General features: G+C 43.4%; 1 protein-coding gene across 1 annotated transcript; it reads right to left on the reverse strand.

Moving 5' to 3' along the window:
- Positions 1-391: 391 nt before the first annotated feature.
- On the reverse strand, positions 392-20,024 carry SETD7 (SET domain containing 7, histone lysine methyltransferase). Its single transcript, XM_056489942.1, has 8 exons — positions 19,908-20,024; positions 16,182-16,311; positions 11,825-12,026; positions 9,840-10,029; positions 8,143-8,224; positions 7,381-7,498; positions 6,925-7,082; positions 392-6,416 (listed from the first exon to the last, which is right to left on the reverse strand). Exons 1-8 carry the CDS (start codon positions 19,945-19,947, stop codon positions 6,236-6,238), a joined length of 1,101 nt encoding a protein of 366 aa, XP_056345917.1. The 5' UTR covers positions 19,948-20,024; the 3' UTR covers positions 392-6,235.
- Between the last annotated feature and the right edge of the window lie 880 nt (positions 20,025-20,904).

Genomic DNA, 20,904 nt, shown 5'->3' on the forward strand with positions numbered 1-20,904 from the left:
GAACGTGTTCCTGCCCGCGGTGGGGGAGCAGAACCAGATGGTCTCTAAGATCTCTTCCAATCCAAACCCTGCTGTAAGAGTCCATGAAACCCTAGTAATGGCTTGTGTGATCAGTTTCTTCAGACTGACATGCACAGGATTGTTCCCCTGGCACATTGGTTCCCACTCTCTGCTGGAAAGAGCAAAGGAACCTGTGCTGTTGGACAGAAAAGAGCTTGGGAGTGCCAAAGATACAGCATGAGCAGAGGCCAAGGGCCTTCTCAGCTAGCTGGGCACACACTGGCTCATGCTGTGCATCACCAAAAACTGAGGCCACACAGCACACAAGGCAGGGGGAGAGATCAGAGGATGCCCAAAACTGAGACACACAAATAACAAGGAGAGACAATGGTTTTCTGTTGAATATTTTATTTTTGCATTGCCTCCATAGCGCAATTAAAGCAATCTTTAAAATTCACTTATTACAAATGTTTGTCAAGTCTGTTTTTCCCCAGAAACACTTTTCTTGCTTCCTTGCACATACGCCCAAACACACTATAAAAACCTCATTCATAACATCAAAAGGAAGGGCAATCATCATTCATGTAAACATCTTTCTGAGAGTTATCCATTTTTTAAAAGTCATGAATAAACTTACAGATGTTCAGTAAGGCTCATAGTTCGAGTACAAATGTCGTAAAACACCTATCAAGTACTGTACACAAGTTAAACACTCCGGGGTTCACTGTTAACACGTGTATAAGCTTACCCCAAAGATTATTCTTTAGCACTTAGTTCTTCAGAACAGAGACACCCAGTAATTATGGGCTAGAGAGTATTAAAATAGCAGAAGGCCCAGCAGAAACTGTTAAGTAATACACAATTTTAGTCTGGTTCTTAGCTCAGAGTTAAATCTGTTACAGCTGCAGTAGGAAAAGTTTTCTAGAAGGGGATCTACAGAAAGGAGGGATGGGTTGTTTGTACGATATCATGAATAGACAAAGCTGAGAGGTACTTCTTGAAAATGGGACTAGCCTTGCTATTGCAATTATTTATGGCAGCTGCATGTAATGCTGCATAAACACCTCCCCAAATAGCAGAAACAACCATTTGTAACTGTAAGGATTATTTGTTGCATCTCCCCTTAAAATAAAAAAAAAAATCTACTTACTGGTATTCAATTACACTTGCATTTTACAAAAAGACATCCCTTTAAATCTGGTTTAGATCTTACTGGAACTTTTTTTTTTTAAATATTCATTCAACCATGAAAATATTTCATACAAACATCATTTTACAAACAAATGTTAAAACCTGTGAAGCGGGTCTTCCCACACTCATGATTTTATGGCTTGAACATTTAATTGCTTATCATTTTTGTACATATATTTCTCCTAGGGCAAAAAAAGAGAGTTACAGTAAAATGGTAAAGAGAAAAAGGGCAGGAAGTTCCACTGCCCGAAGACAGAGGAGGGTCCATTTAAGAGTGACCTTAGTGTTCAAAACCTTTGATCTGGGGCAAGTAAACATGGACTTAATCTTGCATCTTTTTTTCCTTATTAAAAAAAAAAAAAAATCCCTAAAATCCCTTATAAGACTGCTTAGAAATTCTTTGTCCAAAAATACAGTTCTCCTGTTTCCATTACATAAAGCAAAAGGAACAAGTTGACTGCAGGTGAAGCCCATTTCCACTCACAGATGAAGCTGCTCCCACGCCTGCTTTCCTCACTTGGATGCTCTTGGCACACAGCAGTGCAGTGGAAGTGAGGAACAGGCAGCACCCCAGCATGGAAGGAGATACTTCAGAACCATTGTTTCCAAAGCAATTTGGTTTTTTCAAGTGCTTGGAGGTGAAGTCCTCAGGCACCCATAACTCCACCAGTTCTGCTGGGCCATAGGAGAACAAGGCAGCAAGTACTGGGCTCTGTGAAATGTTACCTCATCATAGCAGCAGCATTCTCCTAAAGCCCATCAAACTGAGTGGAAGGACACAAATCACAGAGCTCTCTGGGACAGAAGCAACACCCCTGCACCCCTGGCACAACCCAAGTGGTGAGCACTGCTTTGACTGGAGGACAAGGGCAGACAGCTGGGAAGGAAACAAAAAAGTGGCAATTTCCATAATTTCTCAATTTCTCTTACCAGATGGGATATGTTGGCTACTCTGCTCCTCCAGTGCCTGACAGAGGGTGAGAAATTCCCAACAGAGTTCTTGCTACTTGTAGTATGTTGCTTCTAGCTTCTAACAACATGCTACAAGACCCCTGGGAAAAAACTCACTGCCATCTGTGTGCAACACTTGTGCATCCAGAAAGGCTGAACCAAGGAGAAGCCTGCAGCCTCACCCCACGGCCTCCCAAAGCTCCCAAAACCTCCCCAGGAGCTTCACCTGATTAAAAGCATGGGCCATCCTAGCAGATACTAGAAGGAATTGTGGCAACTATGGAAAAAAGTCAAAAAGCTCTCACAGCTGAAAAGCCATTTCCATGTATTTCTTTTGACGTTTTCAGCAGTCAAGATTTACAGGTTTTTATGTAGGGTAAGTTTTTTTAATTACTATTTTAAAAAAAGGAAAACAAAGCCTTTTCAGGTTTGTTAAAAGAAAATCAGGATCCCCAAAAGTAAAACTCAACTTCTGACATCCCCTCCACAGCCTAAACCCTTTTCCTGTTCCTTCTCATCCAGTAGAGTGACACCAGCAGCAGGCAACTCTCAGCTGCAACTCTTCTGGCTCTCCTCTCCAAGAATAGCCACTTCCAGAAAACAAAGCTTTATTCTTGGTGACAAAACCCTGTCCCTGAAGATCCACTTCAGGTTTTATTTTTTGTTACAGAAACCATCAGCAGCCTCTAATGCAGGTAATACAGGCTTCTCACAAAGGAGCTCAAGTAACCCTCCCACCACAGAGAAGCCACGTGCAGCACTGCAGACCACAGGCAGATGCTGGGAACTGATCTGTACCTGCAAATTGCAGCAATTCCAGGTTTCCCTATGCTGTTCTTTAGTCATAATGGGTATCTTGAGAGCCAGCCTCTCACTCAGGCTCAGCTGACAGGCATCAGCTCTCCTCCCACCTTCTGTTCTGACAGGAAAGGTCTTTGGCCAGACTCTGAGAAGTGGAGCTTCTTTACTTATTGCATATTCACCAGTGGTCAGCTGCATCCTGCAGACCCGAGAAGATTGCTGTGCAAGGTGATGCTTCCTCTGCCCCAAATGAAAACCATGGCTGGGTGTGGGTCTTGTGTCTATGGATATGTCATCACACTACCAATGAGGAGCTCTGTGAAGCTGGTCTTGCTCTCTAGTGAGCCCCAGAAAGTGAGCTGCAACACACTGACCAAGTTAAGGCATTATTTGGAGTTCTGTAACTAACCTGTGTTTGAACCAGGGGATGCCAACTCACACCTCTGAAGGACACAATGAGCTCTTTCACCACCCAGTGGCAAAAGCCATTCCTGCCACCTCCACTCTAACAGACCAGGAAGAGAGAGAAAACAAAGAAGAGTTAAAAGGCTTGGTCCTGAATCAAGCCAAAGCAGCTCCGTAATCACAACTTTTACAGAAGGTTGGTCGCTGAAGAAGGAGCTATAGAAGGACCAACAGATTCTACAGAGCTGAGGACAGCAGAGGTAACAGAGACAACAGCCACAGCTGTGGCATGCTACCTACTAGGCTACACACATGTACAAAAGAATCTGCTTGACTCTCACCAAATTTTTGAGAAGCCACAGGACACCTCAGTGTCTTTTTTTCCCTAGAATTTCCCTATTTTAGGATACAATCTTCAAGCCTGATACACAAAGAGCACCTGTATTCTATTTATCTCAAAATCAGGCAATATGAAGACTGACAAACCTATTAAAACATAAGCAACTCCACACAGATTAGCAGAGGAATCAGAGGCTGAAGAGAAATGAAGGCAAAGGAGCTCTAGAGATCAGAACATTTTAAACACAATTCCCCAGTGAGCACAGAGAGGCCAACAGTCCAAAGAAGGTTATCAAGATTGTGGAAGGAGTTACCATCCTTTCCCAGCAGGGTTCAGTCACATCTTTCCTCTGCTCTTTCCTGCACCTAATCTCAAACCTCAGCTTTGCAAACTTCATGATCCTGGCACAATAATCCCCAAAATACACATAAGAGCACCCTACCTGTGGCTTTCCTGCAAGTGGCTGTGACCCATGTAACATGGGCAGGTAGGGAAAGATGAAGTCATGCATTTTTTGAGAATCATTTACTGAAGCTGAGCAGCTGACTGACCTCTGCCAACTCTCCCTCACCTGTGAGGTTAGTTGTTTCTCTGCACACTCAGGTGAGTCCCTGAGCTGTCACCTCTGCCGTGGATGAGACGTGGAGCTGCCACCTGAGTGTCCAGCACGAGGAGATGGGAGGTGGCACAGCTCATGTGCAGATCAGACAGAGTGTCACAATACCCTGAGCCTGCCTGTCCCCTGCCCCAGCACATGCACAGAGGAGCTTCTGTGCAAACTGAAATGATGAGGTGATGGGAAGTGTTTGTGAGCAGCCACAGGGACTAACCAGAGCCCCAGGTTCTTGTGAGTAATTCCTAACTTTCCTTGGGTACCAAAGCAAGGATTCTCAGACTGCACAGAACAGCAGCCTCATCCTTCTACCTTGCAGGCACCCAACACATTCTCCCTGCCCAGCTCCTCAGACAGCCAGACACCTCCAAGAGTCCAAACAAGCAACCAAAATGTGTTGCAATAGAAAGGTAGGTCTGATTCCCAAATCACTTATGTTACATATATACAAACTTTTTAAACTACAAACATTTAAAAGAAAGTGTTGCAAATGCATTTGAGTTTCTCCTAAGCTGCTAAACCCAAAAGAGAACATCAGAGTCCCAGAAAGGCTCCAGTATCCAGACCAAGGCAAAACATTATTTCTCTCTTATACAGCATTAGGCAAGACTGGTACAGTATCTGAAAAACCACACAGTTTCCCCACCCCTGAAAAACTCCAGAACATAGCCCTGCAGATGAATATTCAAAAGCCCCCACTGCTGGCTGCAACAAAGCTATGGATTGACTGCTGCCTATAAATATGAGCAACGAGAGATGTTTTTACATTCATTGTTTGTCTTTCAAAAACAATCTTTTAATATATTTTCTTTTTTTAAAAAAAAAATCTTATTTTGATACTCATATCATATTATTTTGCTGTGTCATAAACCAGAACTACTAAAAGATGGCTATAAGGCTATGTTGTTCTGTCAAGTGAACACACAGAAAAGATACAGCTCTCCTTCACCAAGGACTAGAGTCTGACCCCAGATACATGCACCTCCTTTCAGAGAATCCATGGGAGATCCAAGCATCTCTTGCCTTGAGAACTGCCCACTTGAACAGGTGAAATACACAAACCAACTCATGAACACTGATGCAAGTAATGTGCTTGCCTTCCAGAACACGTACTTCTGGAAGTCTTTCAACAGCAAATCTGTTTTATCCTTTTCACAAAATCTTCATGCAAAGAACAGCTTCATTTGCATGTCATAATAATAAATTAAACAAAATAAGCCAGCCGTACAGGCTAGATAAATATTAGGTTTAGACATGTTGCTATACTATTTAGAGAGCCACAGAGACCAACACACAGCACTCTCACATACACACACAAGCCTTTCCACTAGTTAGAAAGGATTTTCTCCTGCAAAAGAGGATTTGTAGAAAGAACAACGTTCAGACAAGAGGAAAGGAGAGTTAAAACCCAGCCTCCTATATGCTAATAAATAAACTGCTCTATTGCAAGATTCAGATCAAAGGTTTAAAAAGGCAAAATTATGCTACTATTAGAGAATATCAAAATATTACTGTTATCATCACAAGTGGCATATATGCAAAATGCAGTTGCACAATAATGCCTAGGCAGATAGAGAGCAACACTAAGTCTGCCGACTAAAAGTGAACGATACACTCATTTTAGTTTCTTTCTAGTCTTTTGGCATCTTTGCATATGGTGCAAAAGCAGAAGCTACCAAAGAATACCACATCTCGTATAGAATATTAAATAATTTCTTCAGATAAGACTGGTGCAATGCTAGCTAATTTTTAAATCTGCTATGAGTAACACAGTCAAACCTAGTTAGTATCCAAGGAACTTATCTCTTAACACAGAATGCAAGGTTATGATGCAACAGCATGAACAATCCCTGGTTGTCCAGTTTTCAGTATAAAGGTAGTGCATAGATCCAAGGTTCTGTTTCAGTTTGCTGAATGGAGAAGGTGCTGCCATGTCACTTTTGCTGGGCAGCCTGGAAAGCTTTCAGTTCCAGCTGGTACCACTCTGGTGCTTCAGGCCCATTCTGCCCCACAGGGTTGTGGTCATACCCATAAGCCACTGTCAATTCCTCATCCTTCTCCACAGCCCTGATGGTACGGATACACTTGATGGGCCCAAAACGAGGATGAACAAACCTAGGGAAAAAAACATCTCTGCTAGGCTCAGCTGTCAACTAACATACTCTGCCAGCCCCTTTTACACTTCCAGAATTCACTCACTTCACAGCAATACTGCATAATCTGATACTCAGTTAGCAGACTTGAGTCAACCTCACAAAGATTTAAGAATGTGAGCAAAAATATTGATTTATCAAAGCACTGGTAGTTCAGCAAATATAGTGCAGTTCTGGCCAAGCTAGGATTTAGAGAGCTGTCATCATGCATTTTACAATCAAGAAGCAACTCAAAGTTGATGACAAAACGAACAAGTTGCCAACTTCAACGTGGTGTAAATCCCAACAGAGACCAAGCAGCCATCCTGCTAGCCCATTTCCAACTCAGCCTAGGTGAGCAGAAACTCCTCCAGTGCCTCAACTCTTGACTCCCAGCCCTCCTCTGCTCTTCATCCAGCTGCCCAGGGAGCCCCTGTGAGCCCAGACATTTGGGCTGCAGCTTCTGCCCTAAAACCCAGGGCTGTACTTACGGCTCATAGGTGCAGTTAGGAGTGAAGGAATGGTTTGCCTTATGCCCCAGGGAGGCACAGTACTTGGCAGCGTGGTTGTAGGGCTCTGGCACATCTATAACAGTTTCATCATCCAGGGATATTGTGTTTCCATTGAGTGCCCAGTCTCTGCTGTCTACCTAGTATGCAAGGCAAAAATCCAATGTCTGTGTGGAAGGGTCAGCTTTGTCAGCAGTTTGAAATCCAACATTCAAAATATATGCAAATATATATAAAAGCTTTTCATGGGTGTATGCCATTAAAAAAAACAAACCCACACTTTTTAAATCTATACATAGGTAAGCATGCACTTTCTTTCAATTAAACTCCATCATGTTAAATCAAGGGTGGGAAGGTAGTGGGTGTTAGATCCCAAAATGAAAAGAGAATTTCAGGAGGAGCAATGAAAATTCAGACTGACTTTTTTCTTTTCTTTACCTCCTGGTGTGTAATTCGCACTCCATTATAGAAGGACATCACTGTACTGGCTTCTGCTGCTATTTTTGAAAACAATCCTTCTCCAGCACTGGAAATGAGAGAGACATCCACATACACCCTACAAGAGAAACAGGGCATGGAATTAGAGACTGGCTGCAGTTTTAATTTTTAAAAAGTACAACACTACTGGGACAAAGCCCAATACTTCAGTACAACAATAAAGCTAGTAACAATAAAACCAAGAAAACCTAATTATTATTATTGTTGTTGTTGTTATTATTAGTAGTAGTAGTATTCAAAACCTCTTTATGGAACTTCTTCCCTTCCTCTCTTCCACATGTTCTCTCTATTTTGTCAAAACTGAGATTTGGTGGGAAGTGTGGGCTGACTTGGAAATTTATTTTTTTTTTAAAGTGCCAATCTACTATTGCTCCACAATGATGACATCAATTCAGGAACACCCTCAATAATATATCAGAACTCCAGAAGTCCCCACCAAGCTGGGGTTGCTGGTATGTACATGCACTGAGGAGCAAGAGCTCTCAAGGTGATGCACCACATCTTCAAGTACTCAATGCAAGCATTTTACTAATCACTTATTTAGATATCTCAGAGTATCAGAAAGAGCCTACAGCTGAGGTTAACACAGGGCTTTCATTTTACAAACCTTTACACATCTTTTTACATGAGAAAAGGTTTGCAAAACTAGGCCCTTAATAGATAACAGCAAAGAAATATGGGGAGAAGGAAAAAAATGTTTACCTTTCTGATTCATAAGGATCAGGAAGAAGGGCATTTGTAGAAATGCAGGATGAAGTAGATTTGTCAAAACTGTATACTGGGCCTAAAAAAATCAGAAATCAACGAAGGAAATAAACTAATTGGTAGTACTGAGAAAAAGCAATCCTTAACTTAATCAAGACATTAAAAAATAAAATTTTAATGGCTGCAAAAAATGTTACACTTCAACAAAAAGGTATTAAACAGAACTGCACCTGTAAAAAGCCTTAACTGAGATAATGCTACTTGATTATTTCTTCCCCTCAACATTCTAGAGTAACAGTAGTAACACAAAAAGGTGATGCATATGTTCTTCAAATTACCAAATTGTAGAGGAGGACTGGATACTCTTTCAAAACTGGCCTTCCAAGTGTCTCTAAATATAATTTAAAAGTAAAGCAAAATTTAAATGGATATATTCAATAACTCATTTTAAAAATTCCCAAAAAAACCCAAAAATTTGAGTACTTCAAATATGAAATATTTTCTAGTCCAAATTCTGAGCAGACTTCAGCCAGAAGATAACGTCTAATAATCAGAAAGCACTCTTGCTACAGTCCTTTATTTTTTGCCATTAATAAGCAACTCAGTGGTACAGCTCTAATTATATTCTCACATACCCCTCCCAAATGCCAGAAGACTATCTTGGACATAGATTAAGAAGAAGGTGGAAATAAGATGGGAAAAGACCCCACAGAACAGAATACTATTAAGTTTTATATAAGGCCTTTGCCCCTGGTGTCCAGGATGTGTTCTGGCTGATGGCAGCTTCCTCCTGAGTGTAACTTCATCCTATTTACAAAGCACAACCATACCCTCTCACAAAGTAAGTTTGAGTTAAATTTTGACTTGCTGTCATAACTGAGCGATTCAAAAAACAAACTCAGGTGCATTTGCTTTTCAATACCTTTTCACTGAGCTTTATGTGCAAATTTCGTATCAGGTGAGACAATTTTTGCTGGCAGAGCAATAAATGCATTAGCACAGTCCCTGCTTGTTACTGCAGCTTAACCCACACTCCTCCAAAACATCACATACACCTCAGAATAACAAACCCACTCCAGAACTATAGGTTCAAGAGTTCAAGCCACTGGAGAGGGCACCACCTTACCCCTATGCACTTCCCAGTCACTTTCTGTCAGCAGGACCAGCCACACTGAAGGGTGCTGGTGAATCAGACCATTACACAACAACTGAATCTGGTTCACTAATTCCACTCTCAGCCCAGCAACACAGGTGCCAGAACATTCCCACTGCAAACACTGACTTGCACAAACCCAGCTGACAGAGCTACAACCACATCAGGGCCTCCCTCTCCTCTTGCAGTTTTTTCACTGTGAGAAGCACTGTAGCTGCGGCTGTACCACCATTATCAGGGTGAATGGAGCAGGATTTCTGGCACAGAGGGCAGCAGAGTGTGTGATAAGCAGGACTGTGCCCATGAGCACAGGAGTGAGAGAAGGGCTATGAAATGCAGCTGGGCAGGACCATGCAGGGGGCAGTTCCCATCTGCTCCCAGGACAAAGCCCAGCTTCCTCTCTGCCCAACTTGGAGAAAGGGCCCCTCACCTACAGCCTGTGCCATCACAGCCAGGCTCCAGTGAGGAATATCACAGGAACCAAGCTGTCTGCAGCACAGGGCTGGCAGCAGGAATACAAGTGTATGTTAGCTGAACTTACTGCCTGGTACTACTTCAAACTGAGGTTTCCCATCCTCAACAGATGTCAGAGTTGCCAGTTTTGCTTCTATCATTTCTCCATCTATGAACCTTCCAGAATATGCAGTCTTTCCATCAGGATACACATAGGCTATTTTCTCTCCAGTCATCTCCCCATCTTCATTCACTTCTCCCACAAGGCTGCCTCCATCCTGAGAGCACAGACAAGAAAGAAAAGGTAAAGTATTTAGTTATACTTTACTATCCTTGATGCCTAAGATCTTCAGCTTTTTATATTTTTCATGCATTTGTAGCTTTGTAGATTGCAAATGTATGGCTGTAGCTTCTATTACTTTTCCTATCCTTTCCCCCTACATTTAGGGACAATAAGCTAACCCTCTAAACACAGTCCTAAAACATTCTTTAGTCTTATTCCAAGAAGAGCACCAACTACAAGAATGTTCTGTTTTCCAAGCAGAATCTGGACCTGACCCAACAAAAGTGGGGCAAAAGAAGCCTGTGGACTCCTTCCAGTGGGGCAGAGCCCAAGGAATTATTACCTAATCAACTAACCTTTTAACTGGACAATACATGATAGTTGTACTAATCAACAAACCTTAGAAAATGGTGAATTTACTGTACCACATGTGGTTTTTGCCATATTGAGGAGGGAAGGGGGTCATATTTTCCATTCTAAGGGAGGTTCCTGCCTTCCTTGGCAGACACCTGTCTTTCAAACCTAGACACCACTTAAGGCATTAATTTCAAAAAAGACAAGGAAGCATCTCCAAATAACACCCTGGAGCAAGACCAGCAGGTGTGCTGTGGAAACAAACTGATTTATATCAAGACCACTGTGCACAGGCTCTATTTCAAAGAGACACCATTTTGTTCAACTCCAAGGATGAAAGAGTTTCAAGCACGCTGTAACAGGGAACAGTGGACCTTAAGTCTGAGAAAACAACTGTGCACAGAGTCATGAGGAAACAACTGGTTCCACTTCCAAAAGGTACAGCAACACTTTGCCATTTGGAAGATGAAGCAGGAGATACATGAAGTGAAGGGTCAGCTGTGTGTATTTTATACACTAGGACTGAAAAACTTTTGGCAGCTTACACCAAGCATTTGCAGATCCTAATACATGCTTAATGGCTACAGTGAAAACCAGTGGTGGTAAGCATTTAGAAATCAATCTGCAACTAAAGCTTGTGCCACATGTAGCACAGAATTAGACTGGGTTTTGACCAGCAGTTTAGTAACATGCAGATGTTACCCCCCATCTTGGCACAAGGTAAGACTGAAAGGTTAAATACTCTGCTGTGCAAGGCTGAATAGGAATTATGTATTTTTTAAAAATTGTATTAAAAACTCCCTAAAAACTGTACAACAGTCATTGCCTTAACTAGCATGGTTGTAAAAGAACATCAAAATTCAAAAAGATAAAATACTGGCTTGTTTAATTAGCAAATCACTTGTCCACAGCTCCACTCAGAGGTACAGCTCTCACACCAGTTATATCTGATGTGTTGGGCAAAGCCAGATTTCACATCCTGCAGCAATGGAGACAAAGTCTCTCCTACTCTAGTAAGAACAGCAGGTTGCAATAACTGATATGGCTTCCATGCTCCTCACCTGCAGCCAGCACTACAAAGTGGCAAAACCATTAGTCCAGCCTTTCCAAAGGGATAATACATAAATTATTAGACATCCTGTTTCTACACTACATACAAATTATACATAAATGCACTTCCAAGGGGCTGGATTTCCTGGAAGATGAAAATGGTGCAGGGCATCTTGCAGCCTCACTGAATCTCATTTACTGGGCAAACACTCAACACCAAAATCTTTTAAATTTGTTGGATTATCCAAAACCAGAACGCCCAGATCTTTTACCCAGATCTGTGTGTGCTGATTTTTGGACAGAGCTGGGTGACGGTGGGGAGAAAAGCAAGGTCCATGACTGTACAGCAGGGAGAGCAGGTGGTGAGGGTAACAAATGTAATTTACTGGGTAATAAATCCAGCAGACTCCGTGGCGGATGTTGTCTCTGTACTGCCCCTTGAAGATCAGCCGCCCGTCGCTGTCGTACTCCTGCGCTGGGCCGTTCAGCTCCCCGTCCACGTAGGTGCCGTGAAGGACCACTCCATCCTCGTAGGTGTAGATCCCCTGGCCCTGCAGGGCATCATCAACGTAGTACCCCTCCAGGGTGCTGATGAAGAGAGAAAGAAAACAGCAGTGGGAAACTGCTCACCTCTCAGGGGTGAGCCCAAAGCCTCAACACACTGCAACGCCAAGGTGAAAATCAGGAACTTGCTTCTATGGAGCTCCAAAGGCAGAAAACAACCCACAGCACCCTTTCATCAGGGTGTGCTGCATGGACACAGCATCACTCATCTCAGTCACATGCTTGGCATTTTCTGTAGGCTGGAATAGCAGGCTACCCTCACATTAGGATTTTCTACCTGCTTCACTGACATGTCTCTGGAGAGATGAAATTGAGCTGCTGTACACATGAACTATGACCTGCCACAGTTCAGTGTCAGCTCCCCAGCAATACACTTAGCAGCCATTTGTACAGGCCCTGCTAAAAGCAGCCATTTTTCATGTATTTCTCTTAAAATCAAACACAGCCTGTCAAACAGAGCTAGTGCTGCACTTGGATTTAAACAAAAAAACATTCCATTTCAGTTTTGTCTTGCAAACCCTTTACTATCACCATAAAAGGGTCTACTCAGATATTTCTTTCTCATGTTAGGATTAGCATAAGGGAACACAACCTGTTTAGCTTTTGCTTCAGCACACTTAGCTAACAGCCAGCTGCCAGCATACACATATTTTCACTGCATAATTCTTTTTCAGATGCAGACATCTAAGGTATAAGCTCAGTATCTGTGAGCACATGACTCTACATGTTTTACCAAACAGATTTGCAAGAGTTGTGGAAGGAATGGTTTTTTTTTTCAGAATTCACATTCTCGTTTCTAAAGCTTCATGTTCTGTTTTTACATAACTTTGGCAAGCTGGATGAGGTTTCCATGGGAAAACACATTACAGTAAAAGCCTCAGTGTACACCAGATGCAAAACAATAAGGGGCAGGAAAACTATTTTGCTTTTCAGTCAAATGGATTTCTTGGTCCAGGTTGCTACAGAGCTGCACATATAGCTATGGCACTACAGCACAGGGAACCACCAGGAACCAGTGCTCTTACTTAACTATAAACTATGCCACTTTCCCCTCTAATTTATCACAGATCACTAGTTTGAATTCCATTGTAGTGACAACACACAGAGCATGCACATGGAGGATTACTCTTTAAAAGAAACAGCCACCCCCAGTTTATGTAATGAAAACCACCAAAAGTCCTTTCTTGTTACCTTCAATTGCACTAGTTGAAGTTGCAACATTGCTGAATTACAACAGTGCTTCAGCCCTGGAAAGAATTACTTCCTTTTACTATAACTCAAACTCCTATGTTTTCTCTTTTTGTATTAAACTCCAAACAGTGACAAAAATATCCACCTCATCAAAGGAAATCAAAAGGATGATACCTTAAGAAAGAAGTCTATCTCCTTCCAGCTCACCTAAAAAGTCAGGTTCGGAAGTTTTACACTGTTTACAGTTTCTGAGTGATTTCCACCCTGCTCCTCACTTCACTTTTTTTAGGCTCTCAGGGTAGGGTGTCTGCAGCCAGATACAATAATTGCAACTAAGACCTGACCAGCACAAAGATAAATAAGTACCTTCTGTGTCCTCCATAAGCAAAACCTTTTTATACAAACCCTGAACTAGCCTGTACTTCTCTGGTTTGCTTCTCAGATGATCATACTTCTGACAACATAAATTCTACCAAAGTCAAGACTTATCAGATCTACTGTCTTCCCATTATCCACTATGTCTAGAAGGGACTGAAGATACTCCTCATCTAAAAATTAAACCGGTTATATGAACTGGGGAGAAAAATTACTCCAAATCTTACTCCAACATCCTTCCAGGGATTAAGTTAATATTGATAGAGACTGATCCATTTATCTCTTGCTCCCTCTGTATGGGAACATGGAAAATTTTTTCCCTGAAAATAAAATAATAGTTTTCTACTCTGTTCTGGGAGATTTCAGTTTACAAGAGTTTCCAATTAGGGAAGAAGGGCAGCTGCAGCTGCCAAGCATGGCTCTCATGCCTGCCTTTATAGTGCAAAGTGTTCTGCAAAGCACACTCCAGAACCACTGGCACCAAGGAAAGTTCAAGTCCACAATTCAAAACAGGGAGTATGCCAGAGGTGAAACTTCTCTCTCTTACAGAATATGCTGTGATTTGTTGTGTTCTCTTGAAGGAGAAGATAAAAAACAACTGATATTTCATTCCAGGTTTCCATTCCCTTAAATAACCAACAGGAAGGGGGCAGCTATTCCAGCAAAGGGAAAGGTTTCCTTGACCAAACAAGGCAGCCAGTCCTATTCCCCAACACTCACAAAATGAGAATGCTTACACTGCAGCCAGTCCTGTATCTGACAGGACTCAGCTGCTCCCCAACACCAGAGGTACAGCAGTACAGCTGTCAGCCTTTACTCAGCAGCCTGCCAGGGAAACACACCCACGAGTGCTGAAACCAGCGAGCCTACTGCACAGGATTCTGCAAAGGGAGAGCTGTTTTGAGACTTTTTTGATATTTATTGCTCATCTTCATGAGCACTCAGCCTTGCCCATGGCACACTTAATGGAAACAGCATGTCCTGTTTTATGCCAGGTCATTCTTACGACATGCCATGAATCCTGAACCATCCATTTCAGAAATCAACTTAGTCTTGCTAGCTGGGCATAGCTAGATAAGTGGCATCTTCAGCAATTAGCTACAGCTCAGTTAAGGCTGCTTTAGCTAAATTAAAATATATAATAGTTAATGAAAATATCCCATTTTCCAAAACCACACTGCAGACTATTTTTACATATTTTCATTCTGCTAGTTCCTAAAGTCATCAGTAGCCAGCTATTCCAGTTTTTTGAGAGTTATGAAAATTGAGAGTGGGGAAAACAAAAAAAAGAAAACAGAGAAGAGTTGGCAACACTTAAGCAATACAGAAAAGGCTCAGCAGCAACCTGACTCTTCCCACTAAATGCTACCTGTACACTGGATTAGATGGAGGAGCACCCCTACAAACAAAATAGCAGGTCAGTTCCTCTGACTGTGCAATCAGCAACTACTCTGCTGAGATCATCCACCAGCACAGAAACATTATGCACATGTGTCCATAGAGACGCTGTCTAACAACTTAAACCAGAACTATTTTAGAGAACTCAGCTGCTGGGCAGCACTGATTTTCAGTTACTCAGAGAAGATTAATAAGACCATTGCCAACAACAGTGAGGATTTTTCTTCATTCAAGCTTGGAGGTCTAATCACTTTCTACATAACTGAATAAATACATTATCTTTCTCATGAAAAAACCCCCACAATCCCCAGTATGAAGCAAATGCAAAGGCAAGTACAGACAAGGAGCTGACTCACTGAGCACAATACCTCTGCTCCTGCTCAGACTTTTGCTGAGCAGGAAGAGTACATCCAGCACAACTGTCAGTTTAACAGCCTCTATTCAGAGTGTCACCAACAGCTGCAAAACCATGAAGAATCGTGTCATTTTATACATTTGCTGCTGCCTTGGAGGAACTTCTGAGCAACTGCAGACAGGAATGCTGCAGTGGTGGTGGGGCCAGACTTACAAGGTGTGCATAATGAGGATCAGAGAAGAAAACACATGCATAGGCACAGATTAGCCCTATTTCACTGTCACAATTCCCAGTGAAAAGAAGGGAAATTATAGGGGTTTGTCTGAAAGTGAATCAGGCCACAAGCAACTAGATGATTAACTAGAGTTGCTAATAAACCTGTATTTAACTCAATCCTTTAACTGATAAACAATCTGACAAAGCAGAAGGCAAGCCTCTGTCAAGGTCCTATGTCTGTGTGTGAGGGCTGGCACAGGGAGCACTCTCCAGTTGCACTCTCTGTGCAGATCTATATGGTAAAGAAGCCCACCTGAAGTAATGAACTTTGATGTCCAAGTCATTGTCAGCATGCTTTTCAATAGTTTTGACCACTTCCCATATCTTATAAGTTTTAATCAGCTCATAACCTTGCAGTGCTAAAAGAGCTCACACCATTTTCCCTCCAGGAAACAACTACTGGCACCTCATTACACACCAAGCCACCACAGGAATGGCTACAGCAGCAGCAAACTTTTCAGCTACAGTTTTTAATGAGAAATCTTATCCAGAAACTCAGCAGTATACAATCAATGTTGATTAGTTTTGCACTGCTACAGGCAGAAGTAAGAATACAGAAGAAAAATGAGAGAGTCAGAGTGTACCTTCCATCAAAAAAGAAGAATTTGCCACGGCCATTCTTTTCTCCATGCACAAAATTTCCTTCAAATCTGTCTGTTGATGAATAGGTTACTGTACAGAATCCATGTGGCAGCCCATCATCATCTAGATGCCCTGAAATAAAATCCAAACAAAGAGCAACAGAACACATTAGTTATTATACAAGATTTTAAACCTGTTCTCATTATGTAGCTGCTTGAAATGCAGTAGCTCCCCAGTACAAAACTGCAATTCAGATCACTGCTGTTAGGAACAGTGATTAGACATTCTGTAGAACTGAAGTTTGTACTTGTGTAGCACACAGCTTAAAATAAAAATAAAAGATGAGGATAAAAGTAAAGGGATGAGAGATGGGAGAGAAAATAGTAAGCAAAACTTGTTTCTGAAAGAAAGAAGGTTTATATTATTCTAACTTGTATTAATATACATCTTCAAAAGTATAATAATTCTTTATCTAAAACATGTATTTATTGGTGAGAACAAGATAATAAGTGATTTTTTCTTTTGATAAAAACACATGCCTTGTGATAATGTGGGTGTGCCACTGTACAGCTGTATTCACAGGAATTTAAAGAAATAAAAGTGTGTAATATCCATATTGCTGTGCCTTGCAATATGTCAGTCAACTTGGTATTTAATATTTTAAATGCTGTTTTCCAGTGCCTTTCTGATGTGTTCACTTTATAGTCTGCTCCCACCCCTAGCCATATCAGTTTTCCCTATTACAGCTGTTGCAGAGGGAAAGCAGAGACAACACACCTGGAACCTCACCTGCATGGTTTGTGTTTTACAGAACATAAATGGCCAACTCTACAAAGTTAAAGCATAAAAAAGCTTCTATTGCATCTCTAACTGTCTCCTCAAAGCCAAAGGAAAATGACAGAGACGTGTTTTGATGATGGTTATTGCCTGGTTTAGCTGTGTGAGCTCTGGCTGCAGAGCTCAGCAGGGCTGCTCTCAGCACAGGGACACACCTGAGTGCTACAGCTCCCACAGTGACATTTTGCCAGGTATAAATTTTGCATGAAAACTATCTAATAAATATCAGCTAGCCTGTATTTGTTTTTCCATGCTTCCAACTAAAACATTATCTCTGATTTTCCCCAGTCTCCTGGTGATGCATGCACAGCCTATTAGAGATGAGAGACGGTGTTCTTCAGGCTTTGGGTTAAGTTCTTCCCTGACCAAATCTGCCCTAAACTGAAAAGGTTCATCACACATATGGAAACGCATAAACAAACTTCAGTGTGAGGGGGACTGATTTACAGAGAGAATCAGCTGAGCAGACTTTTTTGAGTATGGAAATGCACCTAGAAAGGTGTACAGGAGAAAGCAACAGCGAGGAATCTGAACTCATCCCAGAGCCAGGATTCTCTCCCTCACCCTTCCCTTGCATGCTCCACCAAGTTTCTCTCACACCTGCACATGACTGCTCTCACTTCAAGTCCTAGTCCAAACCACACTGAAAACAGTTAAAAGTTTAAGAGCCAGTAAAACCAATCAGGCACTGCTTATCAGTTCAAAGTGAGAGAAATAATAGAGTAAAAAGAGAAAAGGGTAGAAGGAAAAAAGCTCTATCACTAAAAGCTTTTAATTATTTTGAAAACTTAAACAGAAGCTGCTCTTTCAAAGAGAAGAAAGGCTTTTTCCCCTCCCATTCTATCATGATACCCCTTTTTGTAGAAAGGACAAGTTTTAGTTAAATTTAATCCATTATTATTAATGGTTAAATATTAATAACCAATAAATTAATGAACAATTTAACTAAAAGGTCAGTAACATTTCTGATGTGGACACCTCTTTTAGACCAAAAACTCTATCAATATTTATAGTTTCAATTAAAAGCCTTTTAAATTAAATTTTATCAACACAGAAGGGTACACTGGTGTAAGTTAACAAACCCTAAACAACACAATATCAGTTTCCCTATCATTACAGGGACAAAACTTTTATAAAACTGTTAGATTTAAAAATACACTGATAATATTGGTACATCATACTGTTTTAAAAAAACACCCAAAGCAACAACAACAACAAAACCCTTGCAACTTTGTTCTCTGTGACTATTCAGCTTTGTCAAGATTTTGCTGGAATGTAAAGCCCAACACAAAAGCTGCCATGCTTGTACAGAGAACACACGTCAGGACTTTTGCACAGTAGGATACAGAGTACCTCGGAGATTTAAATGGTCAGCTTTGATCCAATGGCCTCTATGCAGGGTCTTAATCTCAGCCACAATACAAAGAATCCAATTATTCTAATGTGCTAGAAGTTTCTCCTTACTAAAAAAAAAAGAAAAATAAAGCCATGCCCCACCGCTGCAACAAAATAAGAAACATAGTCTCTCTTAGTCAATAACATGGGAAAAAATGCAATTTCAAGTTTCATAACATAAATACCACTTTTTTTTCTGTATGGCTGACGCCTTTGGCTCTAATTCTGTTTCAGATTAAGTCAGCTGAAAAAATCCTCATTATTTCATGGGGAGCAGTGTGTTCCACTTTCCTCTCTCACCACCCTCCTCCATTTGCAAAAAATACACCCGAAACGCCTAAACATATTTTTAAATCATTTTAAAACCTCACTTTTGCTGGTTCATTAAGGATCTCCCAATATTTCCTCTTAAGCTCAGACAATGAACTTTTCAAGAAAAGGAATTACCCTAATAGGGGCTAGCTCACAATGGAGTCACTTACCGAAACCACTGATGTACACAAATCAAAGATAAAAGCCCTTTACGGTCAGGATCACTATTACTTAACAGATGACATATAACGTGCATCATCAATAAAAGATTCTGGCCACAAAGATGCCAGATGGATGTCTGGGGGATAACAACAACAAACCAAACTCCCCCCTACAAAAATAAAAGTGCAGATTTCTACATTTCTAACTTCCTTTGGGTAAGTGCCAAATCCTGTTCACCCCCAAACAGCATCCTGCTCCTATCTTGCTCAGAAAAACATGAACATATATGAATGTATATTCATACACACTGCTGAATAAAAGATGCTCTGAAGATTTGATTCCTTAGCCCGTGGAGACGCCGAACAAACCCAGGATACAGCAGAACACTTTATCTGTGACATAAGGATGAAACCTCTGGGTTTAGAGCTCTGCAGGGTTAGCTACCCACACACGAGAGGTGAATGGCACACAGCGGGTGTGTACTAGCCATAAGGTGGCCCACCCCGCTCTCATCCAGCCCTGCTGCCCATGGATACGGCAGCCGTGCCTTCTCGGAGCCGCTCTTTCCTTTCCCTTCTCCACCTGCACGCTGCGGCCGCAGCCCCGGCTCCAGGGACGGGCATCCCCCCGTCCCTCGGCCGCGCAGGGCAGGAAGGAGCGGGCACGGGCCAAGGAGCGCGGCTGCAGGCCACCGCCCGCACGGGGGCACGGCGGCGGCACGAAACCACGGCCGCCACTTATTTTTGACAATGGGAGCCGAGCAGCCGCCATCCCCGCGGCCGGGCTGCGGCCGGAGCGCTGCAAGGCACCCGAGGCGCCCGCCCGGCCCCGGCTGCCCCCGAACCCCGAGCCCAACACGTGCGCGGCCCCGGCCCGCTCGTTGCATAAGCCCACTGATGTCATGCGCTGCGCCCGACCCCGGCCGCCCGGCTCCGGCTCCGGCCGCCGCCCCGCGCCCCCACAGCCGCTGCGGCAGCGCCCGGCGCCGGCGCGCCCCGCTCCCCGAGCCGCGGCACACGCACCCTCCACGATCTCCTCCAGCGTCTCCTCGTCGCTGTCCATGGCGGCGGCGGCGGCGGCGGGCGCGGGCACGGCGCAGCCGCGGTACCGGGGGCGCGCGCGCCCCACGCCCCGCCTCCGGCACGCGCCCGGGGGAGGGGCCTGGCCCCGCCTCGGGGCGGGCCCGAGCGCGCCCCCGCTGCCGAGGGGCGGGCACGGCACCGCCCCTCAGGGAAATGGCGGGGCCGCGTTGGTTCTGTGTGCTCCCACATACGGTACCGAGGGTTCTCCAGCGCGTTCCGTGCTGCCCATTCTGTGCTGTCCATCCCGTGCTGTCCATCCGTGGGCCCGCTGACCCCGGCTGGCGTTGCTGCAGTTCACCTCACAAAGCCGGAGGGACCCCGGCAGCTCCAGGCGCCCCTTCTCCATCCCCACAGCAGGGACCTGCTGCTCTTACGGCAGAATTACAGAATATGGGGAGCTGGAAGGGATCCATTAGGATCATCGAGTCCAACTCCTGGCCCTGCACAGGGCACCCCAACAATCCCACCCTGGGCCTGAGAGCATTGTTCAAACACTTCTTGAGCTCTGCCAGGCTTGGTGCTGTGACACTTCCCTTGGGATCCAGTTGAACCTGCTCAACCACTCTCTGGGTGAAGAACCATTCCTGACATCCAACCTAACCTCCCCTGACTCAGCTTCAGGCTGTTTCCTTGTGTCCTGTCAGTGCTCAGGAGAGTGCAGAGATCAGTGCCTGTCCCTCCTGTCAGTGCTCAGGAGAGTGCAGAGATCAGTGCCTGTCCCTCCTGTCAGTGCTCAGGAGGGTGCAGAGATCAGTGCCTGTCCCTCCTGTCAGTGCTCAGGAGAGTGCAGAGATCAGTGCCTGTCCCTCCTGTCAGTGCTCAGGAGGGTGCAGAGATCAGTGCCTGTCCCTCCTGTCGGTGCTCAGGAGGGTGCAGAGATCAGTGCCTGTCCCTCCTGTCGGTGCTCAGGAGAGTGCAGAGATCAGTGCCTGTCCCT

The sequence above is a fragment of the Oenanthe melanoleuca genome, chromosome 4 (genome assembly GCF_029582105.1).
Source record: "Oenanthe melanoleuca isolate GR-GAL-2019-014 chromosome 4, OMel1.0, whole genome shotgun sequence".
In the NCBI taxonomy this organism is placed as follows: domain Eukaryota; kingdom Metazoa; phylum Chordata; class Aves; order Passeriformes; family Muscicapidae; genus Oenanthe; species Oenanthe melanoleuca.

What these genes read in the sequence shown, in the direction of transcription:
- SETD7 (XM_056489942.1), bottom strand. Translation starts at nt 19,947, where the DNA reads ATGGACAGCGACGAGGAGACGCTGGAGGAGATCGTGGAGG. An exon ending in GTTTGAAGTAGTACCAGGCA is followed by an intron (nt 8,225 to 9,839) that starts GTAAGTTCAGCT and finishes TGATTTTTTTAG; the next exon opens with GCCCAGTATACAGTTTTGAC. An exon ending in CCTAACTGCACCTATGAGCC is followed by an intron (nt 6,417 to 6,924) that starts GTAAGTACAGCC and finishes TTTTTTCCCTAG; the next exon opens with GTTTGTTCATCCTCGTTTTG.